We start from the raw sequence: 23,705 nt of genomic DNA, 5'->3' as shown, positions 1-23,705 counted from the left end.
TTAGAACACCGATTTTTCAAAACTTTTAAGGAACACTAAAAAATCTTCATAATACATGTTTAATTATGCCCTCGTGTTCTCATAAACCCTATGATTCATATTGGAGTTACTAATCTTATACATCTTGTCTCTTTATTAACCCACTTCAGAGTTTTTTTTTTTTTGAATTCCTACTAATTCAAATACAAATTATTAGGTACAAATTTAGGTATGTAACTGTCCGGCAATATATAGAATGGGAAATGTTTTTAAACCATTTCCACTGCTCCTCCACTGTCTCCATACTTAAAAGTTTATACTAATCCATCCTCCTTAAACTTTGCCACATCTGCTCAAAATTTGCCCTGCCAAAGTTAAACTTAACATTTTTAGTCTTTGCATCTGCATTTTATATTTTTAGGTTTGTCTTCTATCCAGGGCCTCTCCACTGAATTTTAATTTTGCTTTCTTCTTCTTTTTTGTGTTTTCCAGTTATTTCTTCAGTGCCCAGCTGCAACTTTGGGGATTACAGGCCTCTGTATTTGAGCCCTACGCCTTCCCACAGACAAATCCGAAAAGCGTTTGTCAATAGTCAGTTTCAGTTCACCATTAGAGCACAAGCATCATATGCTGTGTAAGTTATTTGAAGTTTTCTTTTTCTGTAACCTTCAAAATAAAAAAACAGGCATATTTCATAGTGGACTACCACACCAGTTTATCTACTGTAAATGTTTTATAGCACCTTTAAGAATAAATTCAATCTACAGAAATAATAATAATAATACATTTATTTATATTCTCTTTGCTGCATTTGTTTGCTGTTTAACTGCTAGGCTTCCCTTCTAGATTGCTATACCAAACAACTGAGTCTGTTTGTCCCATTGTCCCTAGTGGTAGTATTCTTCCATAATATTCTTAAATCTGCTATCTTATGGAACTACCATCCCAGGTTCAAACTATGCACCTGCTCATTGCCAAGGTAAAGTTTTCCCACTCTCTCAATCATGGCTAGAATTCTGTACAGGCTAACCTGGGATTCGAAGGAATACTGGATCAAGATGATTGAAAAATATCTGGGTATCCATGTTTTTCAAAAACAATACTCTTGACTGGCCAATTGAGTCCCCTGTACAGACAAGCTATGTCCACACTCATTTAATAATGCCATTTCTAAACAAAAACGAACTCTGTCCACACTTGCATTTTCACTTTGTTCATGAACGTTTCTCTGTCTTCACAGAAACAACCAAAAATGCATTCGCCAACACTAGGCCTGCATGCATTGGCTGAAAAATCCTTGAAGGAACAGAAACAACGCAAACTACGGGATTTATCACAAAACTGCAGCAAATCAGTAAATTACTAGCTGTTTGAGCATTCAAACGGTACAAAACCCAATTTAGCTCAGGGGTCTCCAACACGTCGCTCGCGAGCTACCAGTAGCTCGCAATCCCTTTCCAAGTAGCTCACCAAAGGGTTAATGAATACTACATAAATTTGAAAACTTGATTAGTTAAATTAGGGGTGGCCGATCTTTCCAAATAATCATATCACAATCCTTTTAACACAAAGTCACGATCCACAATCTGAATTGCAATCTATCTTTTCAATGTGGCAGACACTTAAGAGAATATCCGGACTCAAACTCATCCAGACTTAAGTAACACTTTATTTTAAATATCATACAAAGTTGAATTCAATTGTTCTCTCGTTCGCTAGCTAAGCAGAGTTAAGGAACACGCCCTGAAGCTGGATCTCATGGATCTCAGATTTGTGCAAATAAATCGGTAACGCAAGCGAACTCTGATACATAGTGAAATGAGAGAAGTCACAAAATCAACTGGAATGTTCAAGCAAATTATAGAAAAAAACCCAATCTAAATCTGTTAAGTAGTTCTCTCGTGAAACGCGGTCAGACAAAAATTTTTTATATTATTATTATATTTTTTATATATTAGTAAACCTTCAAAATAATGTGCAGTTAAAGTCTCAACAGCATTCTCAGCATTTCTGGAGCTTAGTAGAGCCAAATAACGAGAAGAATCTTCACTAAGCAGCTCTAAAAATGTCTGCTTTGTTTGGGTCTCCATACCTCTGTGAGTCTGACATGAATGTCATGAAATCAAAGATCAGAACAAGACTGACAGACGGAGATTTAAATGACTCCATCAGAGTGAACCAAAGTGGCTCCACTCCACCATACACCTGCCTCTCTTGTTGAGTCATCTGACTATCTAAAAAACACATCACACATGCAACTGGACCTGTGAATAAAGTGACACAGTGACATGGAACAAAATGACAAATGAATAAGTCATATTTGTGGATTTGGAATTGCATTGTTTTGTTTTGACAGCATTCATGTTTTAATCCCATAGTGTGAGATACACTAGAAAATGCATACAGACAGACATACAAAATGCACTTGCAGGTGAAGTAAATATTTTTTGTGATGTTTTAATGCAAAATGTCGCGAGTTGTGGACACCAATATTTTGTAAATGTTCAGGCAAAACAAGCTTATTCAGTTTGTTTGGGTTGAAATAAGCTATGAGAAGAAACGTTAGAAAACATGAGTAGCTCTCAGCCATTTTCATTTTGTACAAGTAGCTCTCAAGGGAAAAAAGGTTGGAGACCCCTGATTTAGACGCATAACAGGTAAGCAAGACAACCATGCCATGGTGCCACGGAGAACAACTCTTCTATGTCCGCTATGCAGGAATATTTTTTTCTTCCATGAACAGTGATCTGGGACTGAGACCCTGTAATGAGCAGAATCCAAACAGGGAAGGGCTATGTAATAATAATAATATTAATAATAATAATTCTTTACATTTATATAGAGTTTTTCTCACTACTCAATGTGCTTTACATAGTAAGTCACTTCAGCCACCACTAATGTGTAGCATCCCCCTGGATGATGTGACAATAACCATTTTGTACCAGTACGCTCACCACACATTAGCTGTTATGTCGTGAAGGGGTGAGAAAGAGACAGCCAATTAGAGACAGGGGATGATTAGAGGGGCAGAATGATTAGGTTGTGGTAGGCAATTTAGTCTGGACATCATGATACACCCTACTCTTTATGAAGGATGCTCAGGGATCTTTTATGACCACAGAGAATCACGACTTCAGGAAGGCGCCATTTTTACAGCACAGTGTCCCCGTCACAGCAGAGGGGCAGCATTGGGATCCACATTCAGACCACAGGGTCAGTGCCCTCTGTTTGCCTTGCCATCACCTCTTCCAGCAGAAACCCAAGCTTCTCCTATATAGTCTCCCATCCAAGTATTGGCTGGGCCTAAACAAGCTTCGTTTCAGGTGGATGACCTCTTCTGAACTGCATATGGTATGGCTGCTCAGACAAACCAAAGTGTGATTAGAGCCTGCGTTTTCAAAAGTCTCCATTTCCATGGGTTAAAAATAAAACCTGCACCAATCCCCCCCAACTGTCCCTGTGCAATCGGCTAGATGAGGTAGGCAGCTGATCGCTGTTGACTATTCATTAATAGGGCCTTACAAACGGCTTCTCTTGTTTCCCTTTTTCCCCAACAATAACAAGACACCACACTTATACTCTGTGTTTGAAAGTTGTGCTTATATTGAAATTAAACCAAGCCCCAACATACGACAAGATACATGCGTGCACAATTCAAAAATGCAAGATAAGCATGAAACAACATGAACAACACAAATGATAGTTAGCAGTCCAACAGATATGAATCCCGACAATCTGCAAGTTCAATCCGAAAACAGATGAAATTCACTTCAATGCCATGTGGAAGATGGGGAAGCTTTCCCAAAACAAGAAAAAAAAATATTTCTTCCAATTTTTCCACATTTGCCACACCGGATCAGATATCCACCTCTGGATGGTGCAATGCAGGCTTCCATCTCATTAGTTAGTATTTTCTTCCACTAATTGTTGACCTCCTCTTACATTTCAAAATATCTCCTCTGCCCGCTTCCTATTTCTTTTAACCAACATTCAACTAGTCCTCAGTATATCTTCTCACTTATAGGTTGTAACCAGCAGGGGGTGCCACTGAGCTCCAAACCACAAACAGAATCACACCCAAAACAGTCACGGATTCAAATATCATCCCTTATTATTAATAAAGATTGTCTTCACAGAACAAAATAATAATAATAACCAAAGTAAACAGCCCAGAAAACAATCCTCTTTCTTCACATTTGTCCCATTAAGCCTTATCCAATCCTCCCAACTCTCATTGCCAGTAAAGTTGTTGTGACTCCTTTTATCTTTGACCTGGCAGTACTACTGAGAATAGGATATGGTTCATAGATAAGCGCTACTGAGTCAGACAGGAGATCAACAAAGCAGAGACCATATCCCACCACAGTGCCCCCTGGAGGAACCCACAGAACCCAACAGGGCTATGTTCAATTTATGTTCTGTCTATCCAAAGGGGTCCCAAATCTCCAGGATGCTGCCCTCTACTACATCAGGGGACATAGTGAGATTGTGCCCAGATGCTGAGGTCTCTCTTGATCCTCCCATCATAGTGGTCTCTCTGCTAAGTAAGGATTCTTGTGCTCATCCAGTCAGAGAGCTTGTCCTTCCGATTTGTTTTTCCCATGACATCCTGTCCGAGACAAGTAATCATCCTCTGAAATGCCCGTCTATCTCCTGCAGCACTCACAAGGTGCAGATCTTGCATCCACTCTGGGGCAACACAGTACAATCAAATGAATAGACAAACAATAAGGAGAGAAAACACCACAGACAACACTTATATGGCCACCGCTACCAACAGAGACTAACGTCTGTGTTTTTACATGAAAATGTAGCAGTGTCTATGTAGCCTTGGTCATCTGAAAACTTGTTCACCATTAGTCGCACACACACCATCATTCTTGAGTTTCCTTGACACTAGTGAACTGCAGGTAGCGACTGATGGTGACTGTTGAGACAGTGTTTTCTGCAGCTGGAGAGATGAATATGGGCTGTCTGAAAATAAAATGTGAAGAAGAAAGCGATTTCTCATGTTATAATGAAGACAGTGACAAGACGATAAATTCTGGTTCTAGTTGGAGTTCAGGGTGCTGTGGTGGGAGTTCAGGGAATTGTTTGTAGATGTATGCAGAATTGGCTCAGACACAGGAAGCAGAGGGTGATGGTGCAAGAAACCTTATCAGATTTGGGTTATGTTAAGAATGGTGTCCAGCAGGGGTCAGTGCTGGGGCCGCTGCTGTTTTTAGTGTACATAAATGATTTGGATAGGAATATAAGTAACAAGCTGGTTAAGTTTGCTGAAGGTACCAAGACAGGTGGATTGGCAGATAATCGAGAATCTGTTGAGTCATCACAGTGGGATTTGGACATCAGACAGGCTTGGGCAGATTAAATTTAATGCCAGTAAATGTAATGTATTACATGTAGGAAGTAAAAATGTGAGGTTTGAATATGGGAGGTCTGAAAATTGAGAGTATCCCTTATGAGAAGGATTGAGGAGTCATAGTGGACTCAACACTATCAACTGCCAGACAGTATTCAGAAGCCATTAAGAAGGATAACAGAATGTCAGGTTATATAGCGCCTTAATGTGTGGAGTGCAAGTTCAAGGAGGTTCTGCTCAAGCTTTATAACACACTGGTGAGGCCTCATCTGGAGTCCTGTGTGCAGTTAGAGTCTCCAGGTTACAAAAAGGATATAGCAGCACTAGAAAAAGTCCAAAGAAGAGCAACTAGGCTGAGTCCAGGGCTACAAGGGATGACGTTGTTCTGTCTTGTCTTTATGTTATGGATGAGTACCCATCCCAGAAGAGATGCCAGCTCAATGGTGCTATCCATCACTTTATGTAAATGAAGGCTACAACTGAATTTCTGGTAAAACTTGCATAATGTATAAAGTATAAGTCCAAGGAGGAACACATTGGTGAGGCCTCATCTGGGGTACTGTGTGCAGTTTTGGTCTCCAGGTTACAAACAGGACATAGCAGCACTAAAAAAAGTCCAGAGAAGAGCGGCTAGCTTAGCCTTTTTAATGTAAGCAATAAGAGATGAAGAGGAGATGTGACTGAAGTGTTTAAAATTATGAAGGGAATTATGCCAGTGGTGTCTTTACAATTAGTTCATAAGAACATAAGGACACAGCTAGAAACATGTTAAGGGTAAATTTTGCACCAACATTAGGAACTTTATCTTCACACAGAGAACCACAGGCACATGGAATAAGTGAGCAGGCAGTGTGATAGACAATAGGACTATAGGGACCTTCAAAACCCAACTTGTTGTTACTTTAGAATAATTAAGCGAATAGGACTGGCGAACTTTGCTGGGCTGAATGGTCTGTTCTTGTTCAGATTGTTGTAACGTTCAAATGCTCTTGTCAAAGTAGCACATAACCAAAATAGTTGCACTTTTATGTGTGTTGTGACAGCACCCCCACGTTTGTTAGAGCCTGTGACAGTGAGAATCTTATGTAGAATGTTGTGGAGTAACTGCCAATTGTCACCACTCAAGACTTTGGATAAGATCATGATGTGTATGTGTTAATCTTCAAGGGCTAGAGTAGATAAACGCAATAAACGTTCCTGGGAAGTCTCAAAAAATTTCATGATAATACACCATCCATCCTTATGACTTCTGCTGTCAGCATAGGCTACAGCTTCCTTAATGCTATGGAATAATCTAAGATTGAAAACTGAATGAATGAAAAATGAGTGTGCTTGTGTGACAGGTTGCTAAAATTTCCATTCAGTTATACAAACTATTTTCTTTGCTTTCCTTCATTCCAGTATAGAGAACATTATGATCAGTGGCCCTCTGAATATAACAAAATCATACCAGTATGATAACCAGACACGCATTGGAGAAGCACAGGTGACATGGACACCTTCTGAAAATGACCAAGGCGAGTCCGTCCCCATTTGTTTCTTTGCTGAGACTCACGAAGGGTAAGATATGAGTTAAAAACTAAAAAAAATGAAGGTGTCTTAAAGAGGAATTCAAATGGCACTGGTCTCATTTTATGTTTTTTGTCTTTCAGGTACCAGTCTGAGCTGAGATGTGTAGTAGTGACAGTAGGAAGACAAGACTTTCTCCCACTGAGTAAGTAAAGCTGCACAGTAAAAGAAGATCATTGTTATTACTTTTGATTTTTGTTTTAATATAGCAATTTAAGTTTATTCAGTGTAAAGATCACACTATACAGTAATCTCCATCCATCCATCCATTCTCTTCCGCTTATCCGAGGTCGGGTCGCGGGGGTAGCAGCTTGAGCAGAGATGCCCAGACTTCCCTCTCCCCGGCCACTTCGTCTAGCTCTTCCGGGAGAATCCCGAGGCGTTCCCAGGTCAGCCGGGAGACATAGTCCCTCCAGCGTGTCCTGGGTCTTCCCCGGGGCCTCCTCCCGGTTGGGCATGCCCGGAACACCTCACCAGGGAGGCGTCCAGGAGGCATCCTAATCAGATGCCCAAGCCACCTCATCTGACTCCTCTCGATGCGGAGGAGCAGCGGCTCTACTCTGAGCCCCTCCTGGATGACTGAGCTTCTCACCCTATCTTTAAGAGAAAGCCCAGACACCCTGCGGAAGGAAACTCATTTCAGCCGCTTGTATTCGCGATCTCGTTTCTTTCGGTCACTACCCATAGCTCATGACCATAGGTGAGGGTAGGAGCATAGATCGATTGGTAAATTGAGAGCTTTGCCTTACGGCTCAGCTCCTTTTTCACCACGACAGACTGATGCAGAGCCCGCATCACTGCGGACGCCGCACCGATCCGCCTGTCGATCTCACGCTCCATTCTTCCCTCACTCGTGAACAAGACCCCAAGATACTTGAACTCCTCCACTTGAGGCAAGATCTCGTTCCCAACCCTGAGAGGGCACTCCACCGTTTTCCGGCTGAGGACCATGGTCTCGGATTTGGAGGTGCTGATTCCCATTCCAGCCGCTTCACACTCAGCTGCGAACCGATCCAGAGAGAGCTGAAGATCACGGCCTGATGAAGCAAACAGGACAACATCATCTGCAAAAAGCAGTGACCCAATCCTGAGTCCACCAAACCGGACCCCCTCAACACCCTGGCTGCACCTAGAAAATCTGTCCATAAAAGTTATGAACAGAATCGGTGACAAAGGGCAGCCCTGGCGGAGTCCAACTCTCACTGGAAACGGGTTCGACTTACTGCCGGCAATGCGGACCAAGCTCTGACACCGGTTGTACAGCGACCGAACCGCCCTTATCAGGGGGTCCGGTACTCCATACTCCCGGAGCACCCCCCACAGGATTCCCCGAGGAACATGGTCGAACGCCTTTTCCAAGTCCACAAAACACATGTAGACTGGTTGGGCGAACTCCCATGCACCCTCCAGGACTCTGCTAAGGGTGTAGAGCTTCTACACCCTCTATACAGTAATCTGTAAAACACAATTCAATCAAATATTCAATCGATACGCCACATCAAAAATAAACATTAGGATGCATTAAGACAGGGGGTATCCAACTCCGATCCTGGGGGGCCGTTGCGGCTGCTGGTTTTCCTTCCTGCCACTTTCTTCATCAGGGACCAATTTCTGGTATTAATCAACTTCTTTTCCCTACATTTTAACTGCTGTGTTTTAAAAGACTTTTAGAAGTGATTTGTTTTTCCTTAAATGGCAGCTAAACAAAAGTAAGATATGAAGTGAGTCAACAGATGACCAACGATTCTTGTTGTTAATTAAACCCATTATTTACCTCCATGGCTTGCTGGTGCTCTCATTCTGCCACAGTAGACATTTCAGAAATAGTTGATTTTAATTTTTCTAAGAGAACCATCAAAATGTTTTATAGACCTAAACATTACTGAGACCTTCACCTTTCTTTATTTTCAGATATTGTATGATGGACACAGATTAGCTTGTCATGTGATGGCTCACATTATTGTTTGACTGCTAATTAAAGAAAAAAGAAACAATTAAGGGGTCTGCATCTTAAATAGCAAGTCAATTACAAATAAGGCAAAAGAAGTTAACTAGCAGCAGAAACTGGTCACTAATTAAGAACAAGGTTAGAATGAAAACCTGCAGCCACTGCAGCCCTCCAGGATCAGAGTTGGACATCCCTGCATTAAGACAAATCATTCCCACTCCTGCCTGTCTTATTTTTTCTTGTTATTACAAATGTTATTAAAGACTGAATGTCAATTTTGAAAAGATGCAAATAGAAAATCTCAATAAATTTAAAAAGCTATTCAATTCAGCTGGGATCCAGTCCAGGCTTGGTTCCTGCTTTGTACTCACTGCATATGGAAAAAGCTCTCTGTCCATATTTATCCAGCATCTCAGAATTTCACTTAAAATCTGACTAGGATGAGAATTTGTTCTACCTCAGAGTAGGACATAAGAAGTAGCCATGAAGTATCCTATACCGTCTCCCAGCTAGGAGTATGACTTTGTGTTTGAGAATGAATGACGTCACAATTTTATGACACCCCAAACCACAAAATGGTACTCATGGTAACATTTTGTAGTCTTCTGATTCTAATGCTAAGGCTGCATCTCAAAGATAAAAGTGATAATAATATAAATAATAACAGTATTCAAAGCAGTTCAAGAAGAAGAAGGAAAATATAATGAGGTAGGATATTAGGCTAAGAGGCACGTAACTGTTGCCACTTGATAGCAACAACAACAACAAGAACAACACTGTAATAAGCTTTGGAATGGACAAACACAAAACAACTGTTAAACCCAATAACACTTCTGCTTATTTAACAATGAAAGATTCACAGCCTTACCTTCAGAAGAGTTGCCTTCTCGCTGATATGGCCACAGGAAGCACCTCATAAAATAACAGTTACTTAAAGTAGCCATGGCTATAAGTTATGTTCATTCTCTCCATGATCCTCCCTTATCTTCTATGAGACTTTATTTATATAATGCCCTGGAAAACGCTGCATGCCTTCTTGGATCTTCACAAACTTGTAAAGCGTAACACGAATATTTCAGTGGCTCGTGGAATGCAGAACTCGACATGCACAATGGGAAGTCTGAAAAATTGGCTGATGTTAAGAACAGGGGGCACAACTGGGGTCTGTGCTGGGGCCACTTTTGTAAGAATACAAATAACAAGCTGGTTAAACTGGCAGATGATACCAAGATAGATGGATTGGCAGATAATCGAGAGCCCATTAAATCATCACAGAGGGACTTGATTGAAGTGTTTAAAATAATGAAAGGAATTAGTCCAGTGGTTCAGGACTGTGACTTTAAAATGAGTTCAACAAGATCACAGGGATGCAGTTGAAGAAGATAAGAGGGGATCATGGCATGCATCTCGGGAAGACGACTGCAAACACTAAAAGAGTGAACCCAACTTATGGAAGGTATGTTGAGCTCTGCATTCCATTAACCACTGGAGCATTCCTGTTACACTTTACAAACCTGAGAAGATTTAAGAAGTTACGCAGAGTTTCGCAGGGCGTTTGATGAATAGAATCTTATAGAAGATAAAGGGGAATCACAGAGAGAGATACGGTATGCCACTCTGGAAAGGTGACTGGAAACACTGGAAGAGTAAATATGGCATATAGCAGGTATTAGAACACTCGAACAATCTAGACAAGAACAGGATATTCAGCCCAACAAAACTCGCCAGTTCTATCCACTTAGTTCTTCCAAAAAACATCAAGTCGAGTTTTGAAAGTCCCTAAAGTCCTACTGTCTACCACACTACTTGGTCTCTTATTCCATGTGTCTGTGGTTCTGTGTGTAAAGAAAAACTTCCTAATGTTTGTGTAAATTTACCTTTCACAAGTGTGCAACTGTGTCCCCGTGTTCTTGATGAACTCATTTTAAAGTCACCATTTCGATCCTCTGGATTAATTCCCTTCATAATAATGTCATCTCTTATTCTACTTTTGCTTAAATTGTAAAGGCTCAGCTCTTTTAATCTTTCCTCATAACTCATCCCCAGCAGTCCTGGAATCAGCCTAGTTGCCCTCCTCAGGACTTTCTGTAGTGCTGCTTTGTCTGTTTTGTAAGATGGAGGCAAAAACCACACACAGGATTCCAGATGGCCTCAATAGTGCTTTACTTACTGCACCTTCAGAAACTATTCATACCCTTACACTTGTTTTTCACATTTTGTATATTGTTAAGACAGCGTCTCCACAAATTATTGTGAGATGCAGGGAGACCACCTCTACTCATTCTTGTTGATATGTTACAGCACGGAAGAGTTAGCAATCTGTCATCTGTGCTCCTCTTGCCAAATCGCTCCTCTGCTTTTGACATGGTCAACCACCATATCCTCCTTGGCATTAATGGGACTGCCCTCAGGTGGTTTTAGTCCTAGCTCTTGGGCAGATCCTACCATGTGACCTGGTGTGTAGATATGTCAGTGGCACACCAGGGGCCTCATGTAAAAAGCCGTGCATAGAACTCACACTATAACATGGCGTAAGCACAAAAGCAGGAATGTGTGTACGAACAGAAAAATCCAGATGCATAAATCTGTGCGTTCGCCAACTTCAGCTACATAAATCCCTATCAGCGTGAAAAGTAACGCACGTGCACACGCCTGCTGCCCCACCCAACCCCTCCCAGAATTACACCTCTTTGAATATGCAAATCAATATAAATAGCCCTTAAGCTCAGCGTTCTCTGAAAAGACAATGGGAAAAGCACAGGGGAAAATAGAAGAATTTCAGTGAATACCAAGTGGAGGCAAGGAAAAACTTACTATTCATTGGTTTAGACAGTGATATAATCAACAAAAGGAAGTTGATCAAGTGACATATAGTGTCGGAGAAACTCGAAAGCTCAAGTTCACAAAGTTGCACAGTGCCTGAAATAAAAAAGAAGTTGTCAGATATCAAAGTCGCCGTGAAAAGGCGAGTTGTAGCCCACCGTCTGGGTGTCATATCAAAGGAAAAAGAAAATAGGCACACAGTGGGAAAAAAATCTTGAAATGTTAACTTTAATCTCAGAATTTCCACTTTAATCACGTAGTTTATTTTGTCATTAAAGTAGAACATCATAAACTTCATCTTAAAATCGTTTAATTTAGTAGTTTCTCAAATCCCATCGTAACTAAAGTAGCACGTTAAATGCTTTGTTTTGTATTTGATCTTCTATGTGCTCTATGTGCGTGAATCACTACGTGCTTCCGGGCTTTGTCTTCCTCCGACAGGACAAAGCTCTCTGAATAATTAAAATACTGAGATGTATACGTGATATCTTCTTCATGATGATAGGAATGAAAGCATGTTATTAAACATGGGAACACGGTGGCGCAGTGATTGTTCATGTCTCACGCAAGATGCTTGCTGCGCCATGCGCGACCTTCGATGAAATAATTTATTGCAGCAGTACTGTCTCTTTCAAACGTACTAACCTCCAATTCCTGTCCTTACTTTTCTTTCTCCAAATACCCAATCGCCACACAATCAGCTCTGCAATAGACATTAAGCCATCTGTAAGCTTAGAAAGACGATTCTTCAAAACGTTTAAGTAACATTGAAATATCTTCATAGTACGTGTTTAATTATTCTATCCATCTATCCGTCCAGTGTCGCGCCAGCCTAGCAAGAATACAGCACGAGGTATGAACAATCCGTGAACTAGCTAGCGCTGCAGGACCATGTCCACACATGTTTAATTATTAACAATACAGATTATTTAAATGAAGTTAAAGTTTTATCTGTATAATATAATCAACATATTTTGCTGCATTTCATCATAAAAATGACATCGTCATCATATGTAAATTTATAAAGTGGTGCAGGTTGTGCAATATTATAACTGTAGTGCAAGTTTACAGTGAGGTAATTGCACTTATAAGTACAAACAGTTCTACAAGGAGCATTTGGACTGATTGAGTGCGTTTAAAGTTCTTTGGATGAAACTGTTTCTGAACCACGAGGTCTGTACAGGAAAGGCTCTGAAGCGTTTTGCCGTGGCTGAGGCAGCATGTGCTTGATGCTGTATACCGATAATTCTCTTTCCGATCAGCTGCTGCTGTGAATCCAAACTCAGATACAGTGATATAAGTACTCCGAGTGGTGCAGTGAGAATAATATGGAAAAAGATGATCCGCTGTGGCAACCCTTGACGGGAGCAGCTGAAAGAAGAAAAAGAAGGTGCAGTGAGAGTAACAACGCTAAAGCAGTTATGGTATTTGGAATACTATGGCTATTCCCTGGACCATTATAATGTTACAGGTTAATTACAATCAACAACAACAACAACAACAACAACATTTATTTATATAGCACATTTTCATACAAAAAGTAGCTCAAAGTACTTTACATAATGAAGAAAAGAAAAATAAAAGACAAAATAAGAAATTAAAATAAGACAACATTAGTTAACATAGAAAAAGAGTAAGGTCCGATGGCCAGGGGGGACAGAAAAAACAAAAAACAAAAACTCCAGAAGGCTGGAGAAAAAAATAAAATCTGCAGGGGTTTCAGGCCACGAGACCACCCAGTCCCCTCTGGGCATTCTACCTAACATAAATGAAATAGTCCTCTTTGTAATTAGGGTTCTCACAGAAGGACTTGATGATGATGGTCATGCAGACTTCTGGCTTTTAATCCATCACTGTTGGAACATCACGGTGCTTTGAGTAGATGGTGGTGGCACAAGCCACCACCAAAAGGACACTGGAAAAGGAACAGAAGAGAGAGTAGGGGTTAGTACAGATTTTAGAGCCACCATGAATAGTTATTATAATGAATTGGATATACAGAGTATCAGGATTAAATTACAGTGAAGTTATGAGAAGGCCATGTTAAACTAATGTGTTTTCAGCAGTTTTTTGAAGTGCTCCACTGTATTAGCCTGGCGAATTCCTATTGGCAGGCTATTCCAGATTTTAGGTGCATAACAGCAGAAGGCCGCCTCACCACTTCTTTTAAGTTTTGCTCTTGGAATTCTAAGGAGACACTCATTGAGGATCTGAGGTTACGATTTGGAATATAAGATGTCAGACATTCCGATATATAAGATGGGGCGAGATTATTTATGGTTTTATAAACCATAAGCAGAATTTTAAAGTCAATTCTGAATGACACAGGTAACCAGTGTAGTGACATCAAAACTGGAGAAATGTGCTCGGATTTTCTTTTCCTGGTAAGGATTCTAGCAGCTGCATTCTGCACTAGTTGCAAACGATTTATGTCTTTTTTGGGTAGTCCTGAGAGGAGTGCGTTACAGTAATCTAGCCGACTGAAAACAAACGCGTGAACTAATTTCTCAGCATCTTTCAATGATATAAGAGGTCTAACTTTTGCTATGTTTCTTAAGTGAAAAAATGCTGTCCTAGTGATCTGATTAATATGTGATTTAAAATTCAGATTACAGTCAACAGTTACCCCTAAGCTTTTTACCTCCGTCTTGACTTTTAATCCTAATGTATCCAGTTTATTTCTAATAGCCTCATTTTATCCATTATTGCCAATCACTAAGATTTCACTTTTCTCTTTATGTAGCTTGAGAAAGTTACTATTCATCCATTCTGAAATACAAGTCAAACATTGTGTTAGTGAATCAAGAGAATCGGGGTCATCATGTGCTATTGATAAATAGAGCTGTGTGTCTTCAGCATAGCTGTGGTAGCTCACGTTGTGTCCTGAGATAATCTGACCTAACAGAAGCATGTAGATTGAGAAGAGCAGTGGACCCAGGATAGAGCCTTGTGGAACACCATATAGGATATCATGTGTCTTTGAGTTGTAATTACCACAACTAACAAAGAAGTTTCTCCCTGCCAGGTAGGATTCAAACCAATTTAAGACACTGCCAGAGAGGCCCACCCATTGACTAAGGCGATTTCTAAGAATATTATGATCAATGGTGTCAAATGCGGCACTCAGATCTAAGAGGATGAGAACAGATAAATGGCCTTTGTCTGTATTTACCCGCAAGTCATTTACTACTTTAACGAGTGCAGTTTCTGTGCTGTGATTTGTTCTAAAACCTGACTGAAATTTATCAAGAATAGCATGTTTATTGAGGTGCTCATTTAACTGCATAATGACTGCCTTCTCCAGAATTTTACTTAAGAAAGGCAGGTTAGAGATGGGTCTAAAATTTTCAAGAGCAGAGGGGTCAAGATTATTTTTCTTAAGTTGTAATCAGATGCATTACACTAATAAACAATATGCAGTTAGTTTCAGTGTATTTATAAAGCCACATCAGGAATGTGGATCTAAGAAAGAAAGGGTAACCACACAGGAACAGTAGCAGTGCTTTGACGCTGGGTACCGCCAGTCTGCAAAACCGAGTGGAGAACTTGCGTACGCCAGGGTATGAGGTACCGTGGAAATGTGCATGGCTTTACTCCAAGTTTTGGTTTTATACATCGCGATTTGAGCATGGAAACGTTCGTACGCAACATTTCTGTGCATACGCACCGTTTATACACGAGCCCCCAGGCCAGTACGGGGGTGACTCAATGACCAGTGCTGGGCACTCTCCTCTTCTCCCTATGCATTTCACAACTAGGTCCACTTATCTAGTCCCATCTAGTACTATGCTGATGATGTGCTGCTATCCCTGTTATTCCTTCCAGAGAATCAGATGGTATCAGCTAGAATCTGTGCATGTCTCTTGGGTCAACTAACCTAATTTGCATATCTTTAGAATAAATGAGGAACAATGGAGCACAGTCTACTAGAGCCATACTTTTCAGTTATACCAATACGATAGAGCAAATCTTAGCCGCTAATACAGAAGCGATGTGAGCACATCGACAAAATGGTTTCCCTTTTACTTTTCCTCCTGCCGCTAATACACAAGCAAGGTGAGCACGCTGGGAAAATGAAACCTCTGAAGAAAGACAGTCACTTAACCACTAATGCACAAACGAAAAGTATGTCTGCAAAACAAAACCTCCTAGGAGAGAAATGCCCAGAGTAGTTCCTTTCGATTACTGTACCTGACATCTCTACATTTCAGTTTTTTTTCTGACGATTTCAGAGGTTTCTAGGATCCTGTGCTTTTTACAGCACAGGCTTACACAGCTAGTTATTTTATAATTCTGCAGACCTACCATAATTTTTAACCTTTGAGCCAATCTAGTTTACACAGATGACCACATAAGTTGAATATGAATATCTCTTGCAGATGCTGAGGCCAGCGTCGTGTGCACTGAGACAACGATGTCCCTGTTTGTGCTGAAGTCTTCGGTTCCGGGCCTTAATGAACAATACATGCGACTTAATGACCCCCGCTGCTCACTGACATCTAACTCAACACATCTGATCGCAAGTGTATCTCTAAACTCCTGTGGCACTCGTTATCAGGTAAGGCCCTGAGCAGCAGTCTACTGAGGATGTTTTCAGAGAGAAAATGTTAGATCTCATTTATAAATGAAGTCCAACATATACAGTACCAAAACAAGTGGGATTTTATGAAAGACAAAGAGAATAAGAAACAAGTATCCTTAACTTTAGTAATAACTGAAATCTGATTTTTTTAGAATCTCAAGTCAGTCACAAATTCTCTTCCTGACCTTTTTCAGTTTGCTCACTAAGCCAACAGATCTGTTGAAGATGTTGTTAACATGGCTCCTCAGTACATTTGATGAGAACTGACACTTCAGTCCACCAGGCCTGACACTTTCTGCAAACTTACATCAAAGGTCACCAAAAGACTAATGTCTTCTACAGCATGTGGTCACGTATTCATATCAGTCAATGGTTCAATGTAACAAAAGACATTGTAACTATTGTCAAGAATCTTCCCTTAACAAGCTCCCAATTGTGTCCCTTTGTTCTTGTTGTAGACCTCAAGTCACAGCTGGGATCAGCTGTACTAATTCCCTAAATGTTTTTGAATACTTCAGACACATCACTCTGTTTTCTTAAATTTAGAAGATTCAATCAGTGCTTGACTGCCGTACCACCACTTCTCTGATCTTGCCTTATTTATATCGTTACTAAATGTATGCATTCTGGTGCATACCAGCACTTCGCCCCACTACCTCCATGAGGTAAGCCCGTCTCCACTTTCTGAAATATTTTATTAGTTCCTGGTTATGAGCACACTTTTGGATCTACAAAGATATCACCAACCCACCAACCCCCTCTGCTCTCCGAAATAAAACAATTTATTTGCATAACAACAGTTTAGGAGCTTCTATAATTTCTTGAGGTGTGCAATGCTGGCAGTTGTTCCCATGCTGTATTTCTTCAGAGTGTTGTGGAGGTATCTTTGGGGCAGTCTTCCAGATATGATACAAGATCTCTCACAATATGTATTATATAGAGCGGTCAAGGATGAAATTTACACTGCGATGAAACAATCTTTATGAATATTGTCTAGCTTCTGATTGGGCATTTTATACACTTAGGTGATGATTGGGTTAATTATTTTATTAGAAAAAGTTGGGCACATAATGGACATCAAGAGTTAACTCTTCTGTATTATCTACATAATTTAGAAATAAGTTACAGAGAGAAAATTATGCTTCACGTATGAGTCTACTAACATGAAGCAGAAGCCTTGACAGCCTTTATGAAAAATCTGGATGAGATATTGGGACAGCTTAGCTATTAGCTAAACAAAAGGACTTGATGGACTGAATGGTCTCCTTTTGTTTGTCAAATTTCTTCTGTTCTTCTGTTCTCTTGTTGTCATAACTTTTCATGTTGGGATTTCCAGGCCTCTAAGTCTGAGGCCATAGTTCTCAACCAGAAAAGGTTGGAGTGCCATTTCCAGATTGTGGATGAAGCAATACCTCGGGTGGAGTGTCAGTATCTCCAGTTCTTGTTCTTGAGTGAGGGAAGAAGGGAGCAGGAGATTGACAGGCAGATTTGTGCAGCATCCACAGTCATGGCAAAGAGGGACCTGAGCTTAAAGGCATAGCTCTTGGTTTACTGATTAATCAATGTCCCTGGCCTCATCTGTGCTCATAACCTTTTGGAAGTGACTGAAAGAACTAGATCACAGATACAAGCAGCAGAAATTAACTTTCTTTACTGGGTATCTGGGCTCTACCTTAGAGGAGACACAGAAAATTCGGGATGAGTTGCTGCTTCTCCACATCGAAAGGAACCAGCTGAGGTGGTCTGAGCATCTGATTTGGATGTTTCCTGGGATGTCCTCCTTGGGGAGCTGTTTCAGGCATGTTCAACCAGGAGGAGATCTTGGGGCTGAAGCAGGATACGCTGGAGAGATTATACCACTAATTTGGCCTGGGAGTATTTCAGTATCCCCCTGGAGGAGGTGGTGGAGAATGGGGATGTCTGGGCATCTTTGCTCAGGCTGCTGCCCCTGTGACACAGACCTAGATAGATGGATAGATGGCATGAAGAAGGGGCCTGAGTTGTCTTTAAAGCGTGCATTTGTAATCTTTCTAGTTAGCCAATAATAGGTGTCATTTTGCTTGACTTCTCACTACATCCATAATGGCTAACACAGTACAACACCCTAGTACTACATAAGATACATAAAATAATACATTACTTCTCAAATGCTGTAGACATTGGAACACCTGGGATCATCAAACCACAGGCCACATATTAAGGGTTGTGTGAAGGGACACAACAAGTTACCACAGCATCCCAGCAGAAAGTCCACCCAAACCACTAGCAACACATTCAAACAATGCTGAAAAGTAACGATAAACTTGTCATTCTGAACTGTTATCTTTTATTTAAGTGTTCGCCTTTCATAAGATCTCTTGGAAAATATTTAACTTGTAACTTTTTTTTGTTTTGTTTTAAGGAAAATGAGACAGAGATAATATTCCAAAATGAGATTACAACATTTGATCAACCCAATCAAGTCATAAGCAGAAAAAACCAGGTCGAGATTCCTTTCAGTTGTTCTTACCATAAAACAGGGACAGCATCTGCTGCCTTCTCTCCTCACAAAGCCAGCTACCTGTTCTCTGAAGCTGGCTTTGGCTCCTTCACCTTTGTGTTTGAGTTTTATGAAAGCAGCGACTTCACAAGCATCATCGACCCCAGCGAGTACCCGATTGAGGTGGAACTTGGGCAGATGTTGTACATGGGCATCAGTGTGGAGTCGCAGCTTGATAACATTGTGCTGTTTGTTCAGAACTGTAGAGCCACACCTCATGACGACCCCAATGACCCAACCTACTATGACATCATTTCAGACGGGTAAATGTCACTTTTTTAAAATCTGTTCAATTTGTTAGTAAACTGGTGATAAGATAAAAAAAATGTATACTCCTTAGGATGAGCAAATGACCAAATCTTTGTGTATTGTCTATCAGACATTGACGATTAATCTCTCACTTTGGCTTTAAGAATTTTGAACCATTACGCATCATAAAACTCAATAAACTTGTTCACATTTAAGAGTAAGAGTAAATTAAAGGAAATTGAAATCGACATGGAAAACAGGAGTAATAAAAGGCAGACAGAGCATAAAGATTTGGGTCACTGGAGAATCTGAATAACAAAATGATTAACGTTTGTTTAGCATTGACAACTTTGCAGACACAAGTCTAGGCATAGACTGCTTGCAGATGGTGTTGGAACCACTTAAGAGGTCAGTAGGGGGGCAACTGGAAACCAGAAGTGATATCATGACTCGTCTCACTGTCGATCATCGAATCTGTGGATGAAAAAAGAGGAGAGACATTAGGCGACAGCACCAACCGTCGGTTGGGGGTGGAATTAGAGTTAAATGAGCCATTAGGTTGTTTCCCAATTCAGTTCTTAAAAGAAAGAATAATAAGTGTTGGGATTCTTATTATATTTTAAGCCTGTTATATTTTTTATGCATTATTTTTAGTTGTTATTTCCTCTTTTTAATACTTATGTAGTGAAGATATAAGTTGGTTCAGGTTTAAATTACAACCACTTCACACATCTGGTCAGCGATGGATGAAGATGTCCAAATTTATTTATTAGTTTCTTCCAAAGTTACACAAATGTGAAGTTACTGTCTAAATAAATAATAAACATAAATTAGCTATGACAGTTTCTTTCTCTTAAATGTTAACTGTTAGCAATAGTAATTAACAGGGTACTTTATTTATCCACTAGATGGCATACTACACTCAAGATAACATCAATATCAGGAAATTGCTAGAAAGTTAAAACTATAAAGTATTTACTCAACTTAAATAAGTAAATTATTATTAAAGTATACAAATATTATACATGAGAAAACTGTAATTCTGTAATAAACAATATGTGTGAAACTCCAAATAGCGTCCGTTCAGCTATGCTTTAGCCACCTCAAAACGTGTATATTTTAGAAACTGTACTGAAATTTTATATATATCAAAATTACGAACTTAAACACATAAAAATATACTTTAAAGAAAAAAAAAAAAAAAAAAAAAAATTTGGCAACAAATTACAAGCAATATTTTTGAGTAGATTTAATATACTGTACTATTGAGTAAACTTAATTTATTAATTTACTCAAATTTACCTAAAATAAATTAGTTTAAATATAAGTAGTGGCAAAAATATTTTTATTTTACTCCGATTTTCATTTGAATTACTCAAAAAAAATGAGTAATACTGCAATGCTGAAGAATAGTGACTGTATAACAAATAAATGCTAAAATTCCATATATCTTTATTTATTTGAACATACCCAGATAGTCACAACAACAGAGTTATATTTTCAAAGGTAGACATTCGAAAATTAAATCGAATGTCTGAGGATAATTTTTACTGAATTACTGACATTCAAATGTCAATGCAAATTATCTTTTTTTTTTTTTTTTTAACTTACACAAAAAGTATCTCTCAATCAAGTAATGTCCCAAGAATGAGAGGTAAACGGGAAGGAAACGGAGAGTGTGAAAGAGTGAAATCCTGTGGAAGATGCCGCTCTTCAGACACATACTGCATTTACGCCAGCATATCTGGTTAAATGAATGGCCGCCTTTTCCACTACTGTTCAGTATGTGATTTTTTTTTTTTTGCATCGCTAAACAAATCACAGTGTTAAAAATTAACTAGAAAATACATTACCTAGGCAGAACATGAATTAAATAAGAGGTCAAATAATACTGTGACGGTTAGGCAAATGTCTTTTTATGTTGTTTATCAAGCCGTAGCTTAGAACAAACGTCATATCGTTCTCAAACTTACCTCAAAATGTAATTTTTTTTTTTCTGTGTAAAATAGTAGTTTTAAACGATAAAAAATATATATGAACATACGTAACTATCTGAGAAATGTGCTTGCTTTTTAAAGCAAACCAACGAGGTAAGTTGTTAAAAAGACGCTACCTTGCTCTCCATGTTTCCCACATGAAGGGAAAGGTTTCGTGAAAACAACAACTGCTTACGTCTGTAACTAACGAAATGAAATACTAGTTATTTATTACGGAATTAATATGGTTTATACTTACACATCCATCCATTTCCCAACCCGCTGAATCCGAACACAGGGTCACGGGGGTCTGCTGGAGCCAATCCCAGCCAACACAGGGCAAGGAACCAATCCTGGGCAGGGTGCCAACCCACCGCAGTTATACTTACACATTCGTAGTAAAATAGCTCTTATTATGGAAAAAAGTTACAGCTGAATGCATTTTTGTAAAGACTTTACATTAAATTTAACTTAAATGTGTTCAGTTCACAGTATAGTTTTTTTACTTAGAATAAGTTATAAAAAAGGCTTACATTTTAAGAAAAATATTAAGTTAACATTATTCTTAATTTTTTTTTATTGAATTAGAATTAAATAATCAATAAAATGGGTAAAACCCAAGTAATGATTATTTTGCGTATAGTTAGCTATTTTGTGTTATTATTTTTTACACATGCGAGATTTATTTTTTACAGTGTACTTTATAAATAATTACGCAAACTTTCACATTTAACAAATGAAGCTCCTACTCTACTGTTAAGAAGCCACTAAAACAAATCTATAAAATTCAAAGTAAATCACTCTGATTGGCCAAGTTCCAACTCTGCACAGGCCAATCACAATGACTAAAAAATTAACGGTGGATGACAACTTATTTAAAGGGAAACAACACATTAATACTATTTTGCCTTTTCAACAACTTGTTTACGGGTAATGTTATGACAATCACATCATACTCTCTCCATTTTCGGAACCTTTTATGAACGTACATGCCATTTTGTGGTTATTACACCATATATTTTAAATGTTAATGCAATGTGTAATATCATTGCACATCTGCTATTTACAAGAATACTCCACCTAAAAATTATATTTTTTTCTACGTCATTTACACACAAGTCACAGGAGGTTCTACTCAAGCTTTATAATGCACTGGTGAGGCCTCATCTGGAGTACTGGGTGCAGTTTTGGTCTCCAGGCTACAAAAAGGACATAGCAGCACTAGAAAAGGTCCAGAGAAGAGCAACTAGGCTGATTCAGGGCTACAGGGGATGAGATATGAGGAAAGATTAAAAGAGCTGAGCCTTTACAGTTTAAGAAAAAATGACTGACTGAAGTGTTTAAAATTATGAAGGGAATTAGTACAGCGGATCGAGACTGTTATCTTAAAATGAGTTCATCAAGAACACGAGGACACAATTGGAAACTTGTTCAGGGTAAATTTTGCACAAACATTAGGAAGTTTTTCTTTACACAAAGAACCACAGAAACATGGAATAAGTGACCAAGTAGTGTGGTAGACAAAGGGACTTTAGGGGATTTCTAACTTCGACTTGATGTTATTTTGAATGAGTTAACGGGATTGGACTGGTGAGCTTTGTTGGGCTGTATGTCCTGTTCTCGTCTAGATTGTTTTAAAATTCTAAAATCCTCGAGAAAATGATAGTAGTCCATAATCTGGAAGTCCCTTCACCTGGGATCATCTTCTTGATTTAATTACCTGCCTCTTACCCTTAAATCATAGGTCAGAAGTCCTGTATTCCTTCAAGAGTACATTATGGTATTCTAATCATCTTATCTTTGAGGTTCAAATTTAAACAAATAAATTTAAAAACATTGTAAGTTCAGTTGGTGAAATCCAGCTCTGAATCTTCAACTACAAATCTCTCTATCAGTTTTTTTGTTTCAGTTATATGGCTTGCTTTTTCTGGCTTTGGCCCCTTTGTTTGATTTAGATTAGATTATGTAAACTTTATTAATCCATTGGGGAAATTCAGATGTATACAGCAACAGAAGCTTAAAAAAACAAAGATATAGACTGACAGAATAGATAATACAGCCAATCAATCAATAAAAAAATTATAATTTACAGATATTTCACAATGAACTTAGCAAGCAAATCAGGAGGAAGAAATTAATTGCCTGATAGCAGTGAACAGAAAAGATCCCCAGAGGCATCTTCTTAGCACACTGGGGTAAAATGAGCCTGTGGCTAAAAGTGCTCCAAGATTTTTCATAATGGAATCCAATTTTGCTTCCATCCTCTTTTTCCACAACATCTTCCAGTGTGTTGAGAGTTTGCCCTGTAATGGAGCAGGCTTTCCTGATACGCTTGTTCAGGCATTGTGTTTCTTTTGTGCTCGGGTTGATTCCTCAGGAGATCACATAGTGTGGAACACCACACTGGCTACTGTGGACAGGCAAAACATTTCCAGCATCAAAAGACCTCAGTCCTCTTAGCAAGTCCATTCTGCTCTGGCCGTTCTTGTCCAGCACCACTGTGTTGTCTGACCGGTCCAGTTTGTTGTTTATGTGAAGCCCCAGGTACTTGTAGTTCTACACCAGTTCCATGTCCTCCCACTGAATGGTGACCGGTCTCAGAGGCTCCTTGGCACACCTAAAGTCCACCTTGTTGATGTTGAGTTGTAAGTTGTTCTCCCTGCACCACAAGACAAAGA

The 23,705-nt window shown here is 39.4% G+C and overlaps 1 protein-coding gene across 1 annotated transcript in view; it reads left to right on the top strand.

The window, feature by feature from the left end:
- The window catches only part of LOC114645649 (ZP domain-containing protein-like), a 36,327-nt gene that overhangs the window by 4,776 nt on the left and 7,846 nt on the right, over window positions 1-23,705 (top strand). The window contains exons 2-6 of the mRNA XM_051923455.1: window positions 472-613; window positions 6,743-6,901; window positions 6,994-7,055; window positions 16,061-16,239; window positions 18,665-19,065. Coding sequence (XP_051779415.1) covers window positions 472-613; window positions 6,743-6,901; window positions 6,994-7,055; window positions 16,061-16,239; window positions 18,665-19,065 — 943 coding nt within the window. The remainder of the gene's footprint in view (window positions 1-471; window positions 614-6,742; window positions 6,902-6,993; window positions 7,056-16,060; window positions 16,240-18,664; window positions 19,066-23,705) is intronic.

The sequence above is a fragment of the Erpetoichthys calabaricus genome, chromosome 2 (genome assembly GCF_900747795.2).
Source record: "Erpetoichthys calabaricus chromosome 2, fErpCal1.3, whole genome shotgun sequence".
Classification (NCBI taxonomy): Eukaryota; Metazoa; Chordata; class Cladistia; order Polypteriformes; family Polypteridae; genus Erpetoichthys; species Erpetoichthys calabaricus.
This window is presented reverse-complemented; position numbering and strand designations above follow the sequence as displayed.